The sequence below is a fragment of the Anarhichas minor genome, unplaced genomic scaffold (genome assembly GCF_050575085.1).
Source record: "Anarhichas minor isolate MPS153535 unplaced genomic scaffold, ASM5057508v1 ptg000018l, whole genome shotgun sequence".
NCBI classification, from domain to species: domain Eukaryota; kingdom Metazoa; phylum Chordata; class Actinopteri; order Perciformes; family Anarhichadidae; genus Anarhichas; species Anarhichas minor.
In genome coordinates, this window is record NW_027466464.1 from 13,782,524 (window position 1) to 13,806,035 (window position 23,512).

The window sequence follows — 23,512 nt, forward strand, 5'->3', positions numbered from 1 at the left end:
AAGTGTCTGCTGACTTTACCGCAGCGATGTCCAGTAGTCTCCATTCCTCCACCGCTGCCAGTGAGCAACGGACTTTCAAAATAAATAAAAATGCGTTAACGCGCTATAAAATAATTGTAGGCGTTAATTAATGAATGCGTTAACGCGATAATAACGAGTTAACTTGCCCAGCAGTAGTTATTATATATTTCTCAGTTCAAATGCAGGACTTTTACTTTGAAATATCTCTTAATTGGTACAGTAAAAACGTTTGATTTTTAGAATGGGTGGAGTCAACGATGTCCTGAACACATACAGTATGCATCAGTCATTGTTTGGAATTATTTAGAAAATATTTTTATAGCACCTGAACCTGGACCTGAACCTGAACCTGAACCCAGCTGTGGGTCCTTAAGGAGTGACGGGTCCATGGAGGAGCTATTTGTAATGTAAGTCAGCATCAGTTAGTCACAAAACATGTGAAAGAACAAACCTTCTTAAAGTAGAAACTGCACACTGAAACTTCTCTGGTGGTCTTCCTCTCTGTCTAACAGGGACCTCAGGAAACCGGACCCTGAACTGGACTCTGATGAACCTGAACCCAGCTGTGTGTCCTTAAGGAGTGACAGGTCCATGAAGCAGCCGCTGCTTTTCAGAAACAGTCGCCAAACGCCGAGGTAATTAATTATCCAGGGAACCAGTGGAACGTTCATAAACGCCTCTATTTTCACCTGCTTTATATTAAAAATGCTGCTTTTATTCTCTCGACCGATTGGTAACAGACTCCTCTGGTTGTATAGAAGTCTATGAGAAAATGACTCTACTTCTCTCTTGATTTATTACCTCAGTAAACATTGTAAACATGAGTTTATGGTCTCAATCTCTAGTTTCAAGTCTTCTTCAATACAGCATGATGTTCATTTAGTACATTATGGTCCATTTAGAGTCAAACAGACCATAAAGCAGGGGATGCTTTAGGGCGGGGCTACACGGTGATTGACAGGTTTCTACCAGAGACGTATACGGCGTCTCTACGTCACTCCTCCTCAGTCCAGATATGATCACTTCCTGTTCACTGGTTGCAAAAAAAACAAAATGATGACGACGAAATAGCCAAACTTGAGGCTTCAAAACATCAGTCCACAAACCAATGAGAGACGTCACCATGACTACGTCCACTTCTTATATACAGTCTGGAGTCGTTCCTCTTCTTGGGTACCGGGACCTTTTTGAGTCCGAGGCTCTGGTTCCAAACCTCCCTGGTGGTGTGGAACTAAATAATAGCATGAGAACACTAGCTGGGTAGATAAAAGGGACGAAGAGGCACCGCTACAACTTTAATATCGTGACACTCGTTCTCCCAGAAAGACGACTAATGGAGCAGAAATCTGATTGATGAAAGATCCGGGTATTTTCCTCTGAAATCTTGACTCGTAAGTCCACTTTCATAGGAATGAACGGGGCGCTGTCTCCGAACGCTGTATCCAGTTCCCTTAATACAGCGGTTCCCAAACTTTTTAGGCCACGCACCCCACCCCCCCACCCCCCTCACCTTAAAAAAAAAAAAGCAACAGAGCCTATTTATAGCCGCATAAAAATCGGACCAATGAGAGAACAGTTTGCTCGCGCGTGGCGTTTGTTTACAAGATAAAAAAGACAAAAAAACTTCCTGCACCGTGCCTTCGAAAAGGTAACGGACGTACACCAGAAGATTGGCCAGATTGGCCACATCTGTAGACTCGTCTACTTGCAGAGAGTAAAACTCACTCTTCTTCACGCGACCGACTAATGTAGCCAGGATGTCTTCGGACAAAGCATTGATGCGGCGCGACACAGTGTTGTTGGACACCGGGATCATGTCCAACTTGTTTGCTTCTCTCTCTCCAATCATACATTCCACCATCTCTTTGGCAGCTGGCAAGCACACGTCTTCGGCGATTGTGTGAGGTAGCCCCTTTCTTGCTATTCTGTGACCAGATATGAAGCCCGTAGTGTGTTTTTTGTAGACCCAACACATGAATGAGACTGCAGTTGTTTTGGGCTGTTTTGTAACTCCAATTTCGATATAAAAAATGTAAGGGGCTTTTGACTTCTGGTTGAGGTACGCATTGGCCTATAATTCTCCACATCGGAAGAGTTGCTTTCTTTAAAATAGGGTTTAGTCTTTTATGTCTTTCTAACCCTGGTTTGGTGCAGTGTTTTAAGGTGTTTTTACACACGGAACTACAAAGAAATGCAGCCGGGACAGTGGGATCAGCAGTACGGCCAAGACTTTACTGTCTGGAGGAACCGTCTTTGTGTTGGTCTCTGTGTGGACAGACACAATGTGAGCTGATTCTTCATGATTCCTCCACAGAGAGGACCAGGAGAGCTCAGAGGTTCCCAGAGGTCCATCTGCCCAGCAGCATCAAACACACCTGGACTCCATATTTATGGTCTGTACCTGTACAACTACTTTTACATCCATTGTGTTCACAATCATCTCCATGCTGCACTTTGTAGACCAGTGGATTGTCAGCCTGTCCAACATGGATCTGATGTTTGGTTCCATGGTTTTAGTTTGTGTCATTCATAGAATATTCTGTTCCAGCTGCTGGAGGAGAACATCGTCACTTTTGTGAAGAACGAGCTGAAGAAGATCCAGAAGGTTGTGAGTTCAGATTACCCAGAATGCTTAGAGAGTCAGAGGGAGGATGAGGAGGTGCTGGACGGTAAGGATGAAGAGCAGAGGAGGAGCAGCAGAGAGGCATTTGAGAAGATCACACTGCACTTCCTGAGGAGAATGAAGCAGGAGGAGCTGGCTGACTGTCTGCAGAGCAGTAAGAGGATTTCTCTAAAGATTTAACATGCTGGATAAATGGGACGTTTACTAATGTCTCAAGAGATGGACCAACATATATTCATAGACTCATTCTTTGAGGAAATGACATGTTGAAATCTATTCTTTGACTCATTGATCTTCTTTGTTGTGTGTTCATTCAGGACTTCTTGCTCCAGTTTGTCAGCGTGAACTCAAATCTAACCTGAAGAAGAAGTTCCAGTGTGTGTTTGAGGGGATCGCTAAAGCAGGAAACCCAACCCTTCTGAATGAGATCTTCACAGAGCTCTACATCACAGAGGGAGGGACTGCAGGGGTCAATGATGAACATGAGGTCAGACAGATTGAAACAGCATCCAGGAAACCACACAGACCAGAAACAACCATCAGACAAGAAGACCTCTTTAAAGCCTCACCTGGAAGAGAGGAACCAATCAGAACAGTGATGACAAAGGGAGTGGCTGGCATTGGGAAAACAGTCTTAACACAGAAGTTCACTCTGGACTGGGCTGAAGACAAAGACCACCAGGACATACAGTTCACATTTCCATTCACTTTCAGAGAGCTGAATGTGCTGAAAGAGAAACAGTTCAGCTTGGTGGAACTTGTTCATCACTTCTTCAGTGAAACCAAAGAAGCAGGAATCTGCAGGTTTGAAGAGTTCCTGGTTCTGTTCATCTTTGACGGTCTGGATGAGTGTCGACTTCCTCTGGACTTCCACAACAATGAGGTCCTGACTGATGTTACAGAGTCCACCTCAGTGGATGTGCTGCTGACAAACCTCTTCAGGGGGAAACTGCTTCCCTCTGCTCGCCTCTGGATAACCACACGACCTGCAGCAGCCAATCAGATCCCTCCTGAGTGTGTTAACATGGTGACAGAGGTCAGAGGGTTCACGGACCCACAGAAGGAGGAGTACTTCAGGAAGAGATTCAGAGATGAGGAGCAGGCCAGCAGGATCATCTCCCACATCAAGACCTCACGAAGCCTCCACATCATGTGCCACATCCCAGTCTTCTGCTGGATCACTGCTACAGTTCTGGAGGATGTGTTGAAGACCAGAGAGGGAGGAGAGCTGCCCAAGACCCTGACTGAGATGTACATCCACTTCCTGGTGGTTCAGTCCAAACTGAAGAAGGTCAAGTATGATGGAGGAGCTGCGACGGATCCACACTGGAGTCCAAAGAGCAGGGAGATGACTGAGTCTCTGGGAAAACTGGCTTTTGATCAGCTGCAGAAAGGCAACCTGATCTTCTATGAATCCGACCTGACAGAGTGTGGCATCGACATCAGAGCAGCCTCAGTGTACTCAGGAGTGTTCACACAGGTCTTTAGAGAGGAGAGAGGACTGTACCAGGACAAGGTCTTCTGCTTCGTCCATCTGAGTGTTCAGGAGTTTCTGGCTGCTCTTCATGTCCATCTGACCTTCATCAACTCTGGAGTCAATCTGCTGTCAAAAGAACAAAAAACCTCCCGTTGGTCTGTAGTCTTTAGAGACAAACCTGAACTAACACGTCTCTACCAGAGTGCTGTGGACAAGGCCTTACAGAGTCCAAATGGACACCTGGACTTGTTCCTCCGCTTCCTCCTGGGTCTTTCTCTGCAGACCAATCAGACTCTCCTACGAGGTCTGCTGACACAGACAGGAAGTAGCTCACAGACCAATCAGAGAACAGTCCAGTACATCAAGGAGAAGATCAGTGAGAATGTGTCTCCAGAGAAAAGCATCAATCTGTTCCACTGTCTGAATGAACTGAATGATGGTTCTCTAGTGGAGGAGATCCAACGGTCCCTGAGGTCAGGACGTCTCTCCACAGATAAACTGTCTCCTGCTCAGTGGTCAGCTCTGGGCTTCATCTTACTGTCATCAGAAAAAGATCTGGACGTGTTTGACCTGAAGAAATACTCTGCTTCAGAGGAGGCTCTTCTGAGGCTGCTGCCAGTGGTCAAAGCCTCCAACAAAGCTCTGTAAGTACGCTTTAATAATCAATAAAGACTATATTTCAACAGGAGAGACGATATAAAATAACATATTACTTGTTTTCTGTTGCTTCTTCAGACTGAGTAGCTGTAACCTCTCAGAGAGAAGCTGTGAAGCTCTGTCCTCAGTCCTCAGCTCCCAGTCCTCTAGTCTGAGAGACCTGGACCTGAGTAACAACGACCTGCAGGATTCAGGAGTGAAGCTGCTGTCTGCTGGACTGGAGAGTCCACACTGTGAACTGGAGACTCTCAGGTCAGGATTAATTCACCCATTCAACTGTTATATTACTATCATACTATATGACTATTTCAAATCAGATTTACATAAGATGATAAACTGCAGACCTGCGTAGGAATGTGTCAAAGGACCTTTAATCAAACGTTAGCTTCTAGACCAGACCTGGGCATTGTACGGCCCGCGGGAGGTCATTGGGAAATTAGGAATAAAACGTAAATAAGTGTACATCATGCACAGAATAGAGCTGCATTGCTTTTATTTTGAAGGTGACTTTTGTTGGTTTTTTTCTTCTCAATTTACGTATGTTAGTGAACGTATGTGAGCAGCAGCGTCGCTACAATAGGCTCGTTCGACTTAAGCCAGGCGTGCGCAGAATCGATCACCGGCGATCGGCGCACAATGCATGCTGGGTAGATTTGCGTCCGACTTGCTCTGACGTCATGAAAACGTGCTTAACGATGATCTCACGTGAGCGGGGTGGCCGCAGATTTTAGAGCCAGGTGCTGCAGTTGCTCTCCACTGACTGCGTGACCCCAGGGCATGATGGGAAACTTCTTGCTGTCTTCGGATCAAAGAGCTGATTGGCTCTTCGATTTTCTTTAGTGGAAAATGTGGGCGACCGTGGCTCACTGGGTTAAGAGGGTTGTCTGGTGCCCACAACGTCGGCTGTTCAAGCCTTGTCCTTTGACGTGTCATCTGTCGCCTGTCAAAGACAGCCCACTGCTCCCCATATATAGGGACGGGTCAAATGCAGAGACAAATTTATCCGGATTTAACAGGATAAATATAGTATAAAAAAATTTAAATCCAAATTTTCTGTCTAATTGTAATACTTAACGCTAGATTGTTGGCTATTAGTCTCATTTTGTGCAATAACAATAATAATATATAAGGTTATTTATTTAGCATCTGTAAATAAAGATATTTATTGAGAAAGCCTACATCCTACTTGATGTCAACATGTTCTCAGTCAGAGCACTGAATGTGTCCATCGATTAATGATTGTGAAGCATCACAACACGTATTAAAAGAAAAGCACAATTGTCACTGATGGAAACTTGCAGCGTTGCTTCTCCTCCGTGTGGAGCCTGTTTATGTAGCTGTGATGTTTGGACTGTTGGTTCAGTTTTTTTATTTCTTAACTTTACGGTTGTATGATTTAGAAATGACGCTATCTTCACATATATTTATTTATATAAATGTTTAAATAAATATGACATCCAAGAACTAAAATATGCCCGATCTTATATCCTCAATTATAATAATAACATAGTTAAATATATGAAAAGACATCCAAACTTAAAGTCCAGCAATTTTGGGGTTAAGTGTCTTGCTCAAGGACACATCGACATGCTCCTAGAGGAGTCGGGGATCGAACCGCCGCTCCTCTGATTGAAGGACGGCCCTGCGCTCCACTTAGCCACAGTCGCCAAAGATCAGTTCTAGACTGTGGCTGTGTGGCTTATAGGTCGGCGTCTAAAACCTTGTTGGGAAAACTGGATGTAATACAAGTGTCAACAATATGTAGCGGGGTCTTTAAAACAACATCTGTGCCGGCATTGCAGGTAGAAATGGGGGAAATGCTGTTGGAGTTGAGAAGAATCCAGATCATGATGATATATTGGGTCAGTTTACATGTTTAAGGACATAACAACCATCCAACAATAAGTGCTATTGAGCCATGCTGGGAACATGACAACAGGCCAACACAGAGCTCTGGTTGGGTTGTTCAGAAGAAGGCTAGTGAATTAGGTTATAGGAGTTATTCTCCAGCTGTGGTCCAGCTGTTCCTCTTTGGTTACTGCCACAGCCTGGAATAGATCTTGACCTCCTTGAACTGATGAGAGATGAACGTGGGGGAAACTGTAAGATCTTTAAGTCATACATCAGTTACCACAATTAAATACAGATTTATGGATCTAAAGACCCTAAAACTGGTAGAACAGCAGCAGCAGCAGTGATCCCAGAATTCCATTATGAGTGTGGGAAGAGACTCAGTGATGATGTATCTGTGTTTACATGTGAGATGATGGCCATAGAGTTATTGTGTTACAGTGGGTAGAGGAGGTCAGGCCAGAGAGAGGTGATGGCATCAGACTCATATATGCTAACGAGTTTGACATGTTGCCACTCCAGAAGCAGAGAGGATTTACTGTTTGAAATTCTACAATCATTGTTAAGAATCCATCAAATGCGGATAGCGGTTCATTTAGTGTGGGTCCATGTTGGAGTCGATGGCAATGAGAAGGCGGATAAAGCAGCAAAAAGGGCTTTGAAGAGTGGGAGAAATAACGTTAATGTAAATATAAGTAAGTCAGAAGCTAAAGTGGTGATTAAGGGACAAATCAAAAAGATATGTCAGAACGAATGTAATAAAGGGAGTAAAGGAAGATATGTGTTTAAAGAGGAACCATTGGTTGGGAGCAGGATCTAGTGGACCAACTAGAAAAGAGGAGACGATTATGACAAGACGAAGGAACGGCCATACTGGTCTGAACAGTTCCCTCTGTTATTAGAAAGCATAATAATGTTTCATTGTCCTGTCAGAGGTACGAGTCAGAGAGAGAAGTTTAGAAAAGAAGGTCTAAGAGAGATTAGAGAGAAAAATATCATTAATGTACTAAAGAAAAGCTTTAGTGACAAATGTTGGAAACTTTTTCTGGAATATTTAGAGTCAACAACACTAATGAATAGAATTTGAGAAAGAAATGTATTATTATTTATTTTTTCTATTTTATTATTTATTTTTTTCTATATGTGTATATATATATATATATTTATTTATATACATATCTTTATTCATTTACACACATATGTATATGTATGTGTGTGTATATATGTATTTCCTCTCGTGTGGTTGTCGTCTTAGAGTCCTTAGTCCACTCCACATCAGTGGGAGGCGGTAATGCACCGAAAGCTGTTTGCCAACCGCCAAAAGAAGAAGAAGAAGAAGAAGAAGAAGAAGAAGAAGCAGCAGGCGGCTGAAAACGGTCCGACTTGAACGCAGTTTTCTGTCAACGCCCCTTTCTACGTCCGCCTGCTCTCGTCTGCTTTCCAGGCGAGGTGCAGTTCATCTCGAACGAGCCTAATGTGTTGGTGAACTGAGTTTATGGAGATGTGAGTTAGCTGTTAGCCCTCAAACATGTCAGCCTGTGTTAAAAAAGAGAGACTGACACAGAGTGTAGAGTTTTAACAAAACATGGACTTTAAAGTGTGTTTTACTGAAGTCAAAGGTAAAGCCGTGTGCTTAGTTTGTGGAGAACAAGTCGCAGTGTTGAAGGATTACAATTTGAATCGTCACTACGAGAGGAAACACGCGGAGAAATACGAAACATTGAGTGATGCAGAGCGGACACGGACGTCTGAGGCTTTGCTCGCTAAGCTGCTAAAGCAACAAGGCCTTTTTACCAAGCTTCACACATCCAGGGATGCAGCCGCCAACACCAGCTTTGTGACGTCACACAACATTGCAAAAACCAGTCAGCCATTCTCTGATGGGGAGTTTATCAAAGAGTGTTTGGTGGACTCTGCTGCACTACTAGGCCCCCAGAATAAAGAGGCATTGGAGAATGTGCAGCTCTCCAGGCGCACCGTAACGAGGAGGATCGAGGACATCGAGGGACATCTGGAGCTTCAGCTGCAAAGAAAAGCAGACCATTTCCAACTCTTCTCCTTGGCTCTGGACGAGAGCTGCGATGTCCGCGACACAGCAAGTTACTCATCTGTGTAGGTGGGATAACGAAAGACTTGGTGATTACAGAGGAGCTGCAGCAATGCAGTCAATGAAAGGGACGACGGGGAGCGATGTGTTCACGGAGGTAGATGCTTCCACAAGCTGGGACTGAAATGGGACAAACTGGCATGCGTCACAACCGATGGTTGTCCAAATCTGACGGGGACAAATGTCTGACTTTTGAAGCGGATGCAAGATAAAGTGACTGAAATCAACCCAGAGCTGAACTGTGTATGTTTGCATTGTGTTATACATCAGCATGTGTTGTGTAAGTCAGTGCTCCAACTTAACCACGTTACTGATGATGTAACTAAAGTAGTTGACGTCATCAGGGCACGAGCATTGAATCACAGACAGTGTGTTGCACTCTTGGAGCAGCATGAGACTGAACACAGCTGTCAGTGGCTCAGCCTGGGCAAAGTGCTTCAAAGAGTTCAGGACCTGAGAGCAGAGATTCAAGAGCTCTGTGAGAAGAAAGGCAAGAACATCCCAGAGCTCTCTGATGTAAACTGGATCACAGATCTTTCATTTGCTGTTGATGTGACGGCACTAATGAATGATCTGAATACCAAACTGCAAGGCAAGGGCCTCTCTGCACATGACATGTAGCCTGGTGAAGGCTTTCATGACTACGTTGCAGGAAACACTCTCACCCACCTGCACACCCTGAAAGAAGCCACACCATCAGTTGAACATCTCCACAGGTATCATCCATGTTAGGGGCTCTGCATGCTGAGTTTAAGGCCATTTCAAGACTTCACAACAGCTGAGAGTGAAACATGATGTCTTCTCCTTCACGTGCAGTGTGGATGATGCTCCCAGTGATGTTCAGCTCCAGCTCATTGACCTGCAGTCTGATGCAGGACTGCAGAGCACTTTAAGTCAGTATCACTGCTGGATCTATATTCTTCTCTCAAAGAGGAGAACGTTCCACACATGAGGAGGCATGCTCAGGAGATGCTGCTTCTCTTTGGATCGACCTCCATCTGTGAACAAACATTCTCTGTGATGAAGTTGAACAAATCCAGATCCAGATCCTCTCTCACTGACATCAGCTGTCAGCTGTCCTTCACATCTCAGCTCACACATTCAGCCTGACTTCAGTCACTCGTTCAAGCCCAACAAAGACCAGATTTCTGCACTGAACTGACAAACAGAAAGAGGTCATTTGTATAGTAATAGTTATAGTAATAAAAGTACTAATTAACAGCAACATGATCCCCGTCAGTGTTCTACTATTATATATGGATATTACAAATGTATATGAGTTTGGATTATTGCTGCTGCAGATGTTTACGGTGGAGCTCATTTTAACTCTTTTATACTCTGTTGGTCAGTTTGTGTAGTTAAAGGTTTGAAATATTATAATGTGCAAAGTAACTAGTAACTAAAGCTGGCAGACTAATGTAGTGGAGTAACAAGTACAATATTTCCCTCTGAGATGTAGTGGAGTAGAAGTACAAAGTTGAATAAAATAGAAATACTCAAATAAAGTACCTTGAATCTGTACATGAGTACAGTACTTCAGCACATATACTAGTTACATTCCACCACTGATCATAACATTTACTCTCACCACTCACAGCTCATCAACACCAAACAACACACTGCTTTATATAAAGAGGTGGAGTAACACTGAGCAGGACTGAGTTCAGTCTGTTGGTCCGGCCCTCCACAACAGGCCCTGTTCCTCATGCGGCCCCTTGGGAACAATAGTTGCCCCCCTGCTCTAGACTCAGAATTACCTTCCAGCAGGATGTTCCAGGTTGATCCTAAACTTGTATCTGAACTAAAGATGGACCAGAACGTACCGCCACATGTTCACAGAGGGTTCTTCTGTATGTGGTTTGCAGGCTGTCAGGCTGTCTGGTCACAGAGGAAGGCTGTGTTTCTCTGGACTCAGCTCTGAGATCCAACCCCTCCCATCTGAGAGAGCTGGACCTGAGCTACAATGGTCCAGGACTGAGGCTGCTGTCTGACCTCCATACTCCCATCAGGGTGGAGCCTGCTGGAGACCGATGGTTGAGACCAGCTCTGAGGAAATGTAAGTGTTTATTTAGATTGATCCATGAAAACAAAGCATCTTCAAACTGTGACATCACTCATTCACATCTCTGATGTCATCATCAAACAGATGATAGATGAATAACTGCAGCTGTATTGTGTCTTGTTCTCTCCGTCAGATTCCTGTGAACTCACACTCGACACAAACACAGTGAACAGAGAACTCAAACTGTCTGATAACAACAGGAAGGTGACACATGTGGAGGAGGTTCAGTCATATCCTGATCATCCAGACAGGTTTGATGTCCCTCAGCTGCTGTGTAGAACTGGTCTGACTGGTCGCTGTTACTGGGAGGTCGAGTGGAGAGGAAGAGTTTATATATCAGTGAGTTACAGAGGAATCAGAAGGAGAGGAAACAGTGATGACTGTGTGTTTGGATGGAATGATCAGTCCTGGAGTCTGTTCTGCTCTGATGATGGTTACTATGTCTGGCACAATAAGACAAGAACACCCACCTCCTCCTCCTCCTCCTCCTCCTCCTCCTCCTCTGGTAGAGTAGCAGTGTATGTGGACTGGCCTGCTGGCTCTCTGTCCTTCTACAGAGTCTCCTCAGACACACTGATCCACCTCCACACCATCAACACCACATTCACTGAACCTCTGTATCCTGGCTTTGGGTTCAACTGGTCCGGTTCCTCAGTGTCTCTGTAGGTCTGTGGGTGTCTGAACCATCATAACATGCGGTGAAATGTTAATAATCTAACAAAGATGAGTTAATAAGTCTGCTCACACTAATAATGCTCGTGATCAGTTTCTTCCTGAGCTCTTTGTGACATTAAAGAACATAAATATGAAGATCAGAAGCAGTTCAGTGCTGCATCATCTTCTGTTGAAGGAGTTCTTCATGTGGAACTGTGTACTCGTGTACTTTGAGTTCACAGAAACTTTCTCTGTGCAATGAACCAGTTGTTGAGCAGATCACAGTGACTCTAATCTGTCTGTTATTATAATACATGTGTTCATCACATGATTCATATTGATTGAAATGATCAGTACTTCACATTGTAAACGTGTACTTCTACTGCTTTAAAGATGGAAGCTGTATTTCATGAAGTACCTTCTGTTTTTGTATTGGATTATGGTTTTGGTCTCAATAAAAGTACTAAATTGGTGTATTGGTGTATTTGTGTATTTGTTGTCTTCCTCAGAACTACTGCGATGATTAAAGAACCAGTTAAGATTTATGAATATGATGAATATCTGATAACATGAATATGTATTTAATGAATGTACCCAATGAACCAGTACACCAGTACTACACCTCAGAGGTACATGTAGTACTTTATACTGTACTACACCTCAGAGGTACATGTTGTACTTTATACTGTACTACACCTCAGAGATACATATTGTACTTTATACTGTACTACACCTCAGAGGTACATGTAGTACTTTATACTGTACTACACCTCAGAGGTACATATTGTACTTTATACTGTACTACATCTCAGAGGTACATGTTGTACTTTATACTGTACTACACCTCAGAGGTACATGTTGTACTTTATACTGTACTACACCTCAGAGGTACATATTGTACTTTATACTGTACTACACCTCAGAGGTACATGTAGTACTTTATACTGTACTACACCTCAGAGGTACATATTGTACTTTATACTGTACTACATCTCAGAGGTACATGTTGTACTTTATACTGTACTACCTCTGTTTTCAAACATGATATAAAATGGTTTTATATAATATCTGTAAACAGATGTTCAGGCAGCAGCTGTATTTGTCTCCAGTGTTTCTCCACAGAGAGGTGGATCAGAGGAGACCCTGAAGAAGACCACATCCCTGAGAGGAAGAGGAGGGAGGAGGAAGTCTGGCTGGTTCCAGGTCCAGTAAAGTCACCTCTGAATAAACTCATCCTCTCCCAGTTCACCAGATTAAATCAGCCTCAAGCACCATGTTCATGTCCCACATCAGACATGAGTTCTACCTCCAGAGAGCCTCTCCATATCCCAGTACTTTAGTACTTCTTTATTCTGATACTTTCTACTTCTACTCTCTCTTTACTTGTAACAGAGTATTTCTACAACGTGGTATTTGTACTTATACTTTAGTCTGAGTAGTTCTTCTTCCTCTGTCCATCACACCATCTTTACAATAGACGATCTACAACGTGAGCGTGAGGCTGAACAGGTGCATTGTGGGAAAAGCAGTCTATGACGCCGTCTGTTTATTTCTTGACGTTTAACGCCTCTTTTCTCTGTATATTTAAGCTAAAATGTGAAACGTAGCCGACATTAAACACGGTACTGATTCAAAGGACACATTCTCCACCTGTAGTCGTCAGGATGGACTGTAACATGGAGCCTGGTGACGGTAAGAAGACGACTTTATGGAGCTAACTGACGGATATAGCGTTAGCTTTACATGCTAACACAGCTAGCCGTGTCTGCAGCGTTCAGCTGTGTCTTCTTCTGCAGCTGTTGTGTTGTTCATGAACCGTGAGACTGTTTAAAGCTGCTGTTCAGCATCAGTGTCACGCTGCAGAGTTGTGCTCCGACGGTGGCTTCCATTGTTATTTATTATTTAATTACAAGAAACATAAACAACAACAAGAGGACGACAAGAGCAGTGATACAGGCCAGCTACCATCATGTAGTGTGTGTGTGTGTGTGTGTGTGTGTGTGTGTGTGTGTGTGTGTGTGAGATTAATAACTATTGAATTATTGCTTTTCTTTCAGTTAATGCTGAACGTTTCTAGCTGCAGCTCCTTCAGAACGTTTCTCTGTTTTTAGACTGTTGGCTGGAACAACAAATACATTTCTTTGATATTTCATTGACTGATGAAGAGAGTAAATATAAAAGTGTGTTCATCACGAGGTACACGCTGTGCAGCAGCAGATATTAAAGTGGAAGGTAACGATGAACACTTCCTCTCTGCCAGGCGGCAGCAGTGCCACGCCCACAGAGGAGATGAACGGAGCTGGAAACTTGATGGATTTCCTGGACGAGCCTTTTCCTGACGTGGGCACGTATGAAGACTTCCACACCATCGACTGGCTGAGGGAGAAGTCCAGAGACACGGACCGCCACCGCAAGGTGTGACCAGGTTCTCCACATACCCTCGTGTATACGTAGGAGTATTCATCAGCTGTAAGTACTCTGTGTGCTCGTCTACCAGATCACCAGTAAGAGTAAAGAGTCCTTCTGGGAGCTGATCAAGAGCCTGCTGGACGCCTGGTCGGGATGGGTGGTGATGCTGCTCATCGGCCTGCTCTCAGGTCAGTCAGGAGGGACCAGGACGCGGAACGTTCCCCAACAGATCCCTCTCAAAACATCACGTCTCACTGGGGAACGTTGTGTCTTCTGCAGGCACGCTGGCCGGAGTGATCGACCTGGCGGTGGACTGGATGACCGACCTGAAGGAAGGCGTGTGTCTGACGGCCTTCTATTACAGCCACGAGCAGCGCTGCCGGACGTCCAACGAGACGACTTTGGACGACCAGGACGAGTGTCCTCAGTGGCAGAAATGGGCCGAGCTGATGACGGGCCACGCCGAGGTCAGACCACGGGAACACGAGGAAGCACACGTTTGTAGAGAAGTCTCACTGTGGAGCAGCGTTTGACGGGCGGAGAGAGGATCGATGTGTGTTTGGTCTCTTTCAGGGAGCGGGGGCGTACGTGTTGAACTACTTCCTGTACGTTCTGTGGGCGCTGCTGTTCTCCTTCCTGGCGGTGTCGCTGGTGCGAGTGTTCGCTCCGTACGCCTGCGGTTCAGGAATCCCAGAGGTGAGAGAAGCGCTGACGACGGGTCACGCAGCTCTCCGACAGGCTCCAACAGTTGTGTGTTTGTTTTGCAGATCGAGACGATCCTCAGCGGCTTCATCATCCGGGGCTACTTGGGGAAATGGACCCTGCTGATCAAGACGGTCACCCTGGTTCTGGCGGTGTCGTCGGGCCTCAGCCAGAGGGCCCTCTTATATCTAACATTTATATCTAACATTTAACAGAACTTGTTTAACTTAAAGCGTCGTTCAAATGTTGACTTTAAAGAGAAGCCAGATGAGCATCATTGAGGCTGTTTGTGTTTCAGATCGAGAGGATCTACGAGCACATCATGCCGGCCTGGAAGAAGCTGTTTAAGGAGAAGAAGCTGTGAACACTTCTCCTTGTGACCACAGGAGGGCGACACTGTGCAGGAGTTCAAGACGACGGTTATGAGATGAAGAGATCATATTTGGGTTTTTCTTGAAATATTGTCTAATATTATAGACATTTCATCTAAATGTCAACTTTGACTTTTTAATATATTTATTCCACGATTGTTCAGCATGAAGTCATAACATTTTGAAATATTAAAGTCATGTTTTAGAGAAAAGTTCATAATTTTTACATGAAAGTTTAAGTCTCAAGATAAACTCTATAATATAAAATATATTTCCTCAAAATATTTAGACTCTGTCCGTGTGCTGCATATTTAATCAACGTGTCTTTAACCAAAGATAAATGCTACATAATGCTAAGCTAATAAACAGAAGCTACAGCTCACCATCAAACGCTTCATGACGTCGTTGTTTCAGTAGAAGTTCACACAAACCTTCATCTTTGTTTGCAGACCGATGGAATGTCTCCAGAATCAAACAAAGAGTTTAACAGAGTTTTATTGTCACAGTTGTCAAATCTCCACTTTACAAATAAAGTGATCTTGGAGCCGTGTTCTGTGTTTCTCTCATTTAGTTTGTCAGAATCCACCATGTGAGTCCTTCTGGTCCGTGTCTCGTGTGTTCATGTCGTCTCCTCCACATCTAAACATCTGAAGTTCATATCTGACTTATTGATGATTCTTTCCTTTAAAGATCACATGAATGGTTCATTTGTCTGATCGACAGTCTAAAGCAGCTCAACGTAGCATTCACAATGATTTATGTTCTTTCTGATATGTTTATGACTTCATATCATCATGGTGTCTGGCTCCGCCCCCCTCACAGTTTGGGGGCCACGTTGAGGCCTCCGGCCTCCTTCAGGGCTCCTTTGAGCCATGAGATCAGGATGCTGTTGGTCTCCTCCGGCCTCTCCATCTGAGTCCAGTGTCCACACTCCTCCAGGTGGGCTCTGCTCAGGTTCAGCATCTGCAGTCATTTACAATAATCCATATTTAATATAATCTACCATCACAACGGTGGGATTAGTAGTTCTTTGGGGGGTTTGTTTTGCTCACCTTGTCCTCCATTCCTTTGGAGAAGGCCGGCAGCAGCACCTGGTCTTTACCGGCCGTCACCATCAGAGTCGGCATCAGCAGCTGACACACACACACACACACACACATGTATTTATATGTACATGTATTCATATATGTATTGCCTGTGTGTGTGTGTGTGTGTGTGTGAGACGAACCTTCTCAGCGGGACGAGAACACGTCCACCTCCAGTTGGCCTCCATGTTCCGGTACCAGTTCAACGGCCTCCTGTGGAGCAGAGCAGCAGAAGGACTCGCTGTGAAGACACGTGAAGGTCTCTGCACCACAACTCTCACACCGAGTCCCTTTGTGGGACAACATGTCCACGACAACTCTCACACCGAGTCCCTTTGTGGGACAACATGTCCACGACGTTGATCACAGCTTTAACTGCTCTCAGTGATTCACTTTACATGAGTCATGAGTCATGAGTCAGCAGATAAACACAGTTCATGGTTCATTATAACGTGTTCGGTTCTTATTGTGTTCAGATGTGTGAGGGTTGACTTTAGGTGACAGTGACCTCTGACCTGAAGCCTCGCTCTCCGTACTGGCTGACGTAGAACTGCAGGTCGGCCTCCGTCAGCATGCAGCTGCGCTTTATCTGCTGCGGGAGACCCACGAACAGACCCCCTACACACACACACACACACACACACACACAGTCAGGACTCTGTGTGTTATACGTATATATATATATATAAACATATATGTGTTCATGCTTCACCTCGAGCACAGACTCCTCTGGTGCTGACAGCCGGACGCTTCTCCTGAGAGACAAACGTGTTTATTGTCGTGTTTCATATCTTTAGTGATCACGTGACTCGTGTTCCTCGTGTGTGAGTCTCCTCACCGCTTCAGCGCTGCTGGAGAAGAAGATGTTGAACGTTCTCTCCAAGTCTTCCTCCAGCTCGGCCTCTGCTACGCCCTGACACACACACACACACACACACACACACACACACACACACACACACACACACACACACGTTTTAAACTCCTTCATATACAAGTCCTGTACAATGAATACCTCTGAGGTGTAGTGCAGTAGAAGTACACGCTGTACACAGACTCACAGGTGTTTGGAAGTACAGCTGGTAATCAAAGACGGGAACATTCTTGAGTTTGTCAGCAGGACTCACTGACGGGTCCACAGAGAACAGAGGAGTGTTCAGAGACGCTGCAGCCCTGCACACACAACAACCAGCACGTTGTACTACTATATACACATATATATACACACATATATATATATATAAAGTACTGTGTGTGTACCTGACTCTCTCAGGGAAGTACTGAGCCATGCTCCACACCAGGGCGCCGCCCCAGTCGTGACCCACCAGGGTGACCTGAGGGATCGCCTGCAGAGACACGACATGGAGTACAAGTACAAGTACAAGTACCAGCATCAGGTAGTACTTCTGTTTATGGACCAATCACAACTTTATACTTCATATTCATCAGTGAGTCACTTACTCACCATTCTGTCCAGAAATGTGATTAAATCCTGAAGAAAACATTCAAATTATTACAACATCACTGGATGAGTACAACGACATGTATTTATATATATATATATGTATATTTATGTGTATATTTATTAAATGTATGTCTTTATACTTCATGATGAACATGAAGCTGCATTGGTGTCACAATAACAAGTGCGTCTATGAAGATCTTTATGAAGCTGAAGAAGGTTTATTATACTTCATAACGTTTCATCCTGACTCCTCATGTGTGTGTCTTTGAGTACTTGTGTACTTGTACTTCATGAAGTGTGTGTCGTACCTTACAGAGCTGCTCCTGAGAATATTCTTCTACGTCTGTCGGAGGAGAAACACACAAACGTCTTCACGTCAGAGTTCACTGGTTCACTGTTAAACTCTCTACTTGAGCTTCACTCTGAATCTGTTTCACTGAGATGGAACATTGTGAATCAACTGAAGGAGCTCTGAAGGAGCTCTGTGATTGGACGATCACCTGGGGGCGCTGTGGAGCCTCCGTAGCCCTTCATGTCCAGAGCCAGCACCCTGAACCCGGCTGCTGCCAGGGCCGGGATCTAGAGAGGGGGGGGGGGGGGGGGGGAGAGAGGAGAGAGAGAGAGAAGGGGGAGAGAGGGAGGAGAGAGAGAGAGGAGAGAGAGAGAGGGAGGAGAGAGGGAGTAGAGAGAGAGAGGGAGGGAGGAGAGAGAGGTGGGAAGAGAGGGAGGAGAGAGAGAGAGGGAGGAGAGAGAGAGAGGGAGGAGAGAGAGAGGTGGGGGGAGAGGGAGGAGAGAGGGAGTAGAGAGAGAGAGGGAGGGAGGAGAGGGAGGAGAGAGAGAGGTGGGGGAGAGGGAGGAGAGAGAGAGAGGCGGGGAGAGAGGGAGGAGAGAGAGAGAGGGAGGGAGGAGAGGGAGGAGAGAGGGAGTAGAGAGAGAGGGGGAGGGAGGAGAGAGAGGGAGAGAGAGAGAGAGAGGGAGGAGGTGATGGTCACTGTGACTCAGGGAGCATCATCGTTGTGCTCGCTGGGTGTCAGCAGGACGCTTGTTACCTGGTACCTCCAGGAGTACCAGCTCTCAGGGAAGCCGTGACACAGAACCACTGGAGGACCTGAACCCATCTCCACGTAATGAGTCCTCACACCAGGCTGAGACACACACACACACACACACACACACACACACACACACACACACACACACACAGAGGAATTATTCAGAGTAATGTCACAGGAACACATAATACATAATGACTCCACACATCTGAACCGTGTCACATTCTGCCGCTGCCTCTATGAAGCATTAACTGTAGAGGGCAGTGTGCATGCTGCCTCCTCCTACATGTGTGTGTAGCACACTACACAGTGCGCTCCATAGTGTGCTAGGACTGTGTTACCCTGATGGAGACGTATCCATGCGACACGTCATCAGGGCTGCAGGATGGTGGAGGACTCTCTGCTCCCACAGCCTGAAACACACACACACACACACACACACATGGGAGGACTTATGTCATCCAAGCGATGACTTCCATCCACGTTGCAGAAGAGCTCCGGTCCACACCTGAACTCCAGTGAAGCTGGCCAGTTTGTTCAGAGCGTCCTCCAGGTTCTCCACCAAGATGGCCTTCATCCCGGCTCCCTCTGCGGCCGCCACACCTTCCTCATCCGCATCCAGCCACAGAGCCTGAAATGACACCCACAGGGTGACGGTGCTGAGCGCTCACACACACGTCTAAACGCCGCCGCTGTGCCGGGGTCTACCTGCTGTGATGTCACTCCCAGGTGCTGCAGAGCAGAGCGGAACGAGGCGGGCTCTGGGACCCTGTGACCTGAGCGACAGGACTGGAGGACCAGGTCAAAGTGGGCCCCCAGCTGAGAGAGGAGGCGGGCCGGACCGCCTCCAGCGGCGACGTCATCTAGCCAGTGATTGGCCAGGACGGCTGTCAGTAACCCTGATGGGATGGAAGGAAGTTTACCAGCCTGAAGCCACCGGCCTCTCTTCTTCATGTGCTACGGAGCAGCGTGAGGGACAAGAATAAGAACACACACGCTTCTGCACTTTCAGAATAAAGACTAGAATAAACTTGACGTTTAAGATTAAAGTTGAACTTTTGAGAATAAATCAAACTACTAACACAAGTACTGAACGTTGGACTTTACTTGTGCATGTGTGTGTTTGTTTCCTCCTCAGACTGAATAAAGGAAGTGGACGTAGCCGTCGCCATTTTGGCTTTTGGCAACCAGTGAACAGGAAGTGACCATATTTGGACTGAGGAGGAGTGACGCCGACGTAGAGACCTGTCAATCACCGTGTAGCCCCGCCCTAAAGCATCCCCTGCTTTATGGTCTGTTTGACTCTAAATGGACCATAATGTACTAAATGAACATCATGCTGTATTGAAGAAGACTTGAAACTAGAGATTGAGACCATAAACTCATGTTTACAATGTTTACTGAGGTAATAAATCAAGAGAGAAGTAGAGTCATTTTCTCATAGACTTCTATACAACCAGAGGAGTCGCCCCCTGGTGGACACTAGAGAGAATGCAGGTGTGAACAGATCTACTGATGCACGTTTGTACCACTGTGACGCAGACTGGCAGCTGTCTTCAGCACGGCTGGTTGGACGTCCATCATGGCCTCTCTGAGCTCCTCCAGCAGGCGTCTCGCTGACCAATCAGACGGCAGAGTCACACCTTTGACCCCGGCCTCCTTCACGCACTCCGCCTCCAAGGCCGGGATCATCTGCACACAGGTTTCAAGGATGAAGGAGGCGGTAAAATACTCCGTGAATGTCAAAGACTCGTGACGTCACCCACCTGAGAAAGGGTGAGCTGGCCTCTCTCCGCCCGGCTCATGGCTCCGTCCTTCAGGGACGCCACTCCGGACAGGAAACCGCTGCAAAGCACAGAGACACGCCCACCGACATGAATACGTCTGCATCAGGAGGCTCAGTGGAGACATGAATTCAACTGGAAGTATTAAATACGTCTCAGCGGGTCAGAACATTATTGGATCATTTTCAATCAGCAGACGGAGCTGATTCATTAATCACTGAAGACTAACGAGTGTTCAGAATGAACTGAACATCTCTGCAGTGACTGTGAGCTCATCAGGAGTTACATCATAAACACTGGAACACGTCATTAACCTTTGCACAGTGAACCCGCGCTCACTAAACATGTTCCCGACGTGTTCAGACTAGTAACACACTGAAACACACGCACTCATTTTAATACAGATGTAGAGAAACATCTGACACAGCGACGGGATGTCCTGCTGTGACACATAATTAGAATGCAGTTTATAAGAGGAATAAAAAGCTTAAATCTTTGTGTTGTTACAGTGAGTTGTTGCGTAACAGTCTCTCTTCTCACCCTGGCAGCTTGTGCAACTCCTCCAGCTTCTGTAGAACTGCACGAGGCCTGCAGGAGACCACCACTCCCCAGAAGTTGAACAAGACGGCTTTCTTCTCCGACATCTCCGCCATGTCTCTGGATCTGTGATATATAAGTCTGTGATATATAAATCTGTGATATATAAACCTGTGATATATAAATCTGTGATATATAAACCTGTGATATATAAATCTGTGATATATAAATCTGTGATATATAAACCTGTGATATATAAACCTGTGATATATAAACCTGTGATATATAAACCTGTGATATATAAATCTGTGATATATAAACCTGTGATATATAAATCTGTGATATATAAACCTGTGATATATAAACCTGTGATATATAAATCTGTGATATATAAACCTGTGATATATAAATCTGTGATATATAAACCTGTGATATATAAATCTGTGATATATAAACCTGTGATATATCAGTCTGTGATGTGTCTGCCTCTGTGTGAGGCTCTTGAGGAGAGACTTTGCCCTCTGAACAGACTCGCTCAGCCGGTCCGCCCACTTGTCCTGCACGCTCCCATGTTGAGACAGAACTGGGACAAAGGGACACCTGTGTGTGGTGGGGACGTGCACGTACGTGAACGTCTTCATGTTATCAGTAACACGAGGAAGGCGTGTGAGGGAAACTGTTACTGTGTTCAAGTTGTACACATGAACCCTCATGAAGAGCAGAAAGACCCTCTTTACTGTTTGACCTGTTTCCACAGACCTCCATGCAGAGCTTATCATGTAGATATATATATACATGTATATACCTAAATATACATGTTGGTTGTTTTAGTTCATATGGAGATCACAGACTCTTTAAGTCAGCAGAGAACTGAAGGAACATGTGCGTCATTTATAACAGTAGAGATTAATGAATAAACACAAAACTAAAGCCAATAATAACTGGAGGATAACTTCTGGTTTGGATCGTGGTTCAGAGTCTGGAGTTCATCTCTCAGCTTGTTGTCTGCTGGTCCAACAGCGACACCTTGTGGCCTCTTGTGGCCTCTTGCAGCATGGGGAGTGTCTGAGGAAGTGAAAGTAAAGACGGAGCAGGAAACGTTCAGACAGGTAATGTGCATGAAGGCTGTTGGGTTCGGACCTGCGGACACAGAGAGAAACCCAGTCCACCTCCCCGGGGATGAGAGGCTCCCACTGGGCCACACAGGAGAGGTAACTGCTCATGGACTGTTGTTGTAGAGCGCGTTTCTAGTGAGGAAGAAGAGAAGAACCGTGTTTTTAAAGGGAGAGCAAGAGGAACAGACCACAGAGGCCTACTCTGTTGTTACTACGTGGCATTGTCCAAAGACTCATCATGTTAGATAATAAACCTGTGGTGATGACAATGTTTAGAAATATGTCCGTGTCCTTGTTTCAGCAGCTCATGTAAAGCTCTTTATTTCAGATTTAGGACTGTTTGAGTTCACTGACGTCACTTTGACAAAACTGCGCTCAACTCAGCAGACACGTGACTGTTAGTGCGCCTATAAGGACTTTGCAAAGTTAGCGGAAAGATTAACGTCAGACAACATCCGGTTTCCAAAATAAGATGTCAACTAAGCGTATATATAAATTGCATAATGTGGAAATAAGATTAAATGAATTATATAACATTAAGTATAAAACATGTTACCTGCATCTCGTGAGTTAAAGCTACATTGTGGATGAAGTGTCTTTATTCTTTGATTTGAGGATTGATGAAAGATAATTAAATGAATGATATCTGACTTACTGATATGTATTTGTTCAGGACATTTCTGACCACATCCAAACAACAATCAAACATCTTAACTTTACCAATTAAGATACTTTATGAAGTACAAACTGAACTGAAATTGTACCTTCAAATAGCTGGTGCTATAAAAATATTCTTCTCAATAACTGCAGACAATGACTGATGACCTCTGAAATGCACATGTCTGCCATTTTCTTCATCATCACATAGAAAAAATAAAATAAAACTCTCTGTTGTGCAGATGTCCTGATTTACTTTTTTAATGTACAAATGTTAGACTTTTACTTTGAAAAATCTATTGTTACAGTAAAAAATATTCTTTTTTGTAGGGTTGTAATCAGACTTGTCTTGAACACATATGCATCAGTTATAGTTCAGAATTATTGAGAAAAAACACTTAAAATATTAAGAAATGTACCTGTTTCTCTGTACAAATGTCAGATTTTCTGTTTGGGTGGAGTCAGAGATGTGTTGAACACACATACATCAGTCATTGTCTGGAATTATTTAAAAAATCTATTGTTATAGCACCTCAAATATTGTGATATTAGCCTTTTTGTCCTGAACATATATGCATCAGTCATTGTTTGGAATTATTTAGAAAATATTTTTATAGCACCTGAACCTGGACCTGAACCTGAACCTGAACCTGGACCTGAACCTGAACCTGGACCTGGACCTGGACCTGAACCTGAACCTGGACCTGAACCTGAACCCAGCTGTGGGTCCTTAAGGAGTGACGGGTCCATGGAGGAGCTATTTGTAACGTAAGTCATCATCAGTTAGTCACAAAACATGTGAAAGAACAAACCTTCTTAAAGTAGAAACTGCACACTGAAACTTCTCTGGTGGTCTTCCTCTCTGTCTAACAGGGACCTCAGG

The 23,512-nt window shown here is 44.9% G+C and overlaps 3 protein-coding genes and 2 long non-coding RNA genes across 8 annotated transcripts in view; 4 read left to right on the forward strand and 1 right to left on the reverse strand.

Annotated features, from left to right (window-relative positions):
* Positions 1–628, forward strand: part of LOC142952849 (uncharacterized) — a 42,217-nt gene extending 41,589 nt beyond the window's left edge. The window contains exon 3 of the long non-coding RNA XR_012954730.1: positions 534–628. This is a non-coding gene — a long non-coding RNA (uncharacterized LOC142952849). The remainder of the gene's footprint in view (positions 1–533) is intronic.
* Positions 629–1,374: 746 nt separating this feature from the next.
* On the forward strand, positions 1,375–11,924 carry LOC142953076 (protein NLRC3-like). The gene is made up of 5 exons (XM_076095145.1): positions 1,375–1,387; positions 2,962–4,765; positions 4,857–5,030; positions 10,602–10,792; positions 10,932–11,924. Exons 1-5 carry the CDS (start codon positions 1,375–1,377, stop codon positions 11,462–11,464), a joined length of 2,715 nt encoding a protein of 904 aa, XP_075951260.1. The 3' UTR covers positions 11,465–11,924.
* A 1,022-nt stretch (positions 11,925–12,946) lies between these two features.
* Positions 12,947–15,483, forward strand: LOC142952841 (H(+)/Cl(-) exchange transporter 4-like). The gene is made up of 6 exons (XM_076094826.1): positions 12,947–13,144; positions 13,713–13,867; positions 13,950–14,049; positions 14,141–14,328; positions 14,435–14,557; positions 14,629–15,483. Exons 1-6 carry the CDS (start codon positions 13,117–13,119, stop codon positions 14,773–14,775), a joined length of 741 nt encoding a protein of 246 aa, XP_075950941.1. The 5' UTR covers positions 12,947–13,116; the 3' UTR covers positions 14,776–15,483.
* LOC142952839 (bifunctional epoxide hydrolase 2-like) lies at positions 15,412–23,481 on the reverse strand. Of its 3 annotated transcripts, XM_076094821.1 has the most exons (20): positions 23,442–23,481; positions 21,998–22,104; positions 20,861–20,983; positions 20,303–20,381; positions 20,066–20,228; positions 19,245–19,435; positions 19,045–19,167; positions 18,878–18,949; positions 18,534–18,629; positions 17,985–18,063; positions 17,793–17,827; positions 17,485–17,511; positions 17,280–17,365; positions 17,081–17,192; positions 16,858–16,932; positions 16,732–16,774; positions 16,535–16,637; positions 16,163–16,232; positions 15,987–16,067; positions 15,412–15,897 (listed from the first exon to the last, which is right to left on the reverse strand). In XM_076094821.1, exons 2-20 carry the CDS (start codon positions 22,078–22,080, stop codon positions 15,751–15,753), a joined length of 1,788 nt encoding a protein of 595 aa, XP_075950936.1. In that variant the 5' UTR covers positions 22,081–22,104; positions 23,442–23,481; the 3' UTR covers positions 15,412–15,750. The 3 variants fall into 3 exon arrangements, with proteins under 3 accessions (XP_075950936.1, XP_075950937.1, XP_075950939.1); XM_076094822.1 differs by lacking the exons at positions 21,998–22,104; positions 23,442–23,481 and adding an exon at positions 21,800–21,923; XM_076094824.1 differs by lacking the exons at positions 21,998–22,104; positions 23,442–23,481 and adding an exon at positions 21,314–21,434.
* Positions 16,141–22,068, forward strand: LOC142952850 (uncharacterized). Of its 2 annotated transcripts, XR_012954731.1 has the most exons (4): positions 18,459–19,505; positions 19,675–19,828; positions 20,869–20,996; positions 21,878–22,068. It is a non-coding gene; the product is annotated as an uncharacterized LOC142952850 (long non-coding RNA). The 2 variants fall into 2 exon arrangements; XR_012954732.1 differs by lacking the exons at positions 18,459–19,505; positions 19,675–19,828 and adding an exon at positions 16,141–16,278.
* Positions 23,482–23,512: the final 31 nt, after the last annotated feature.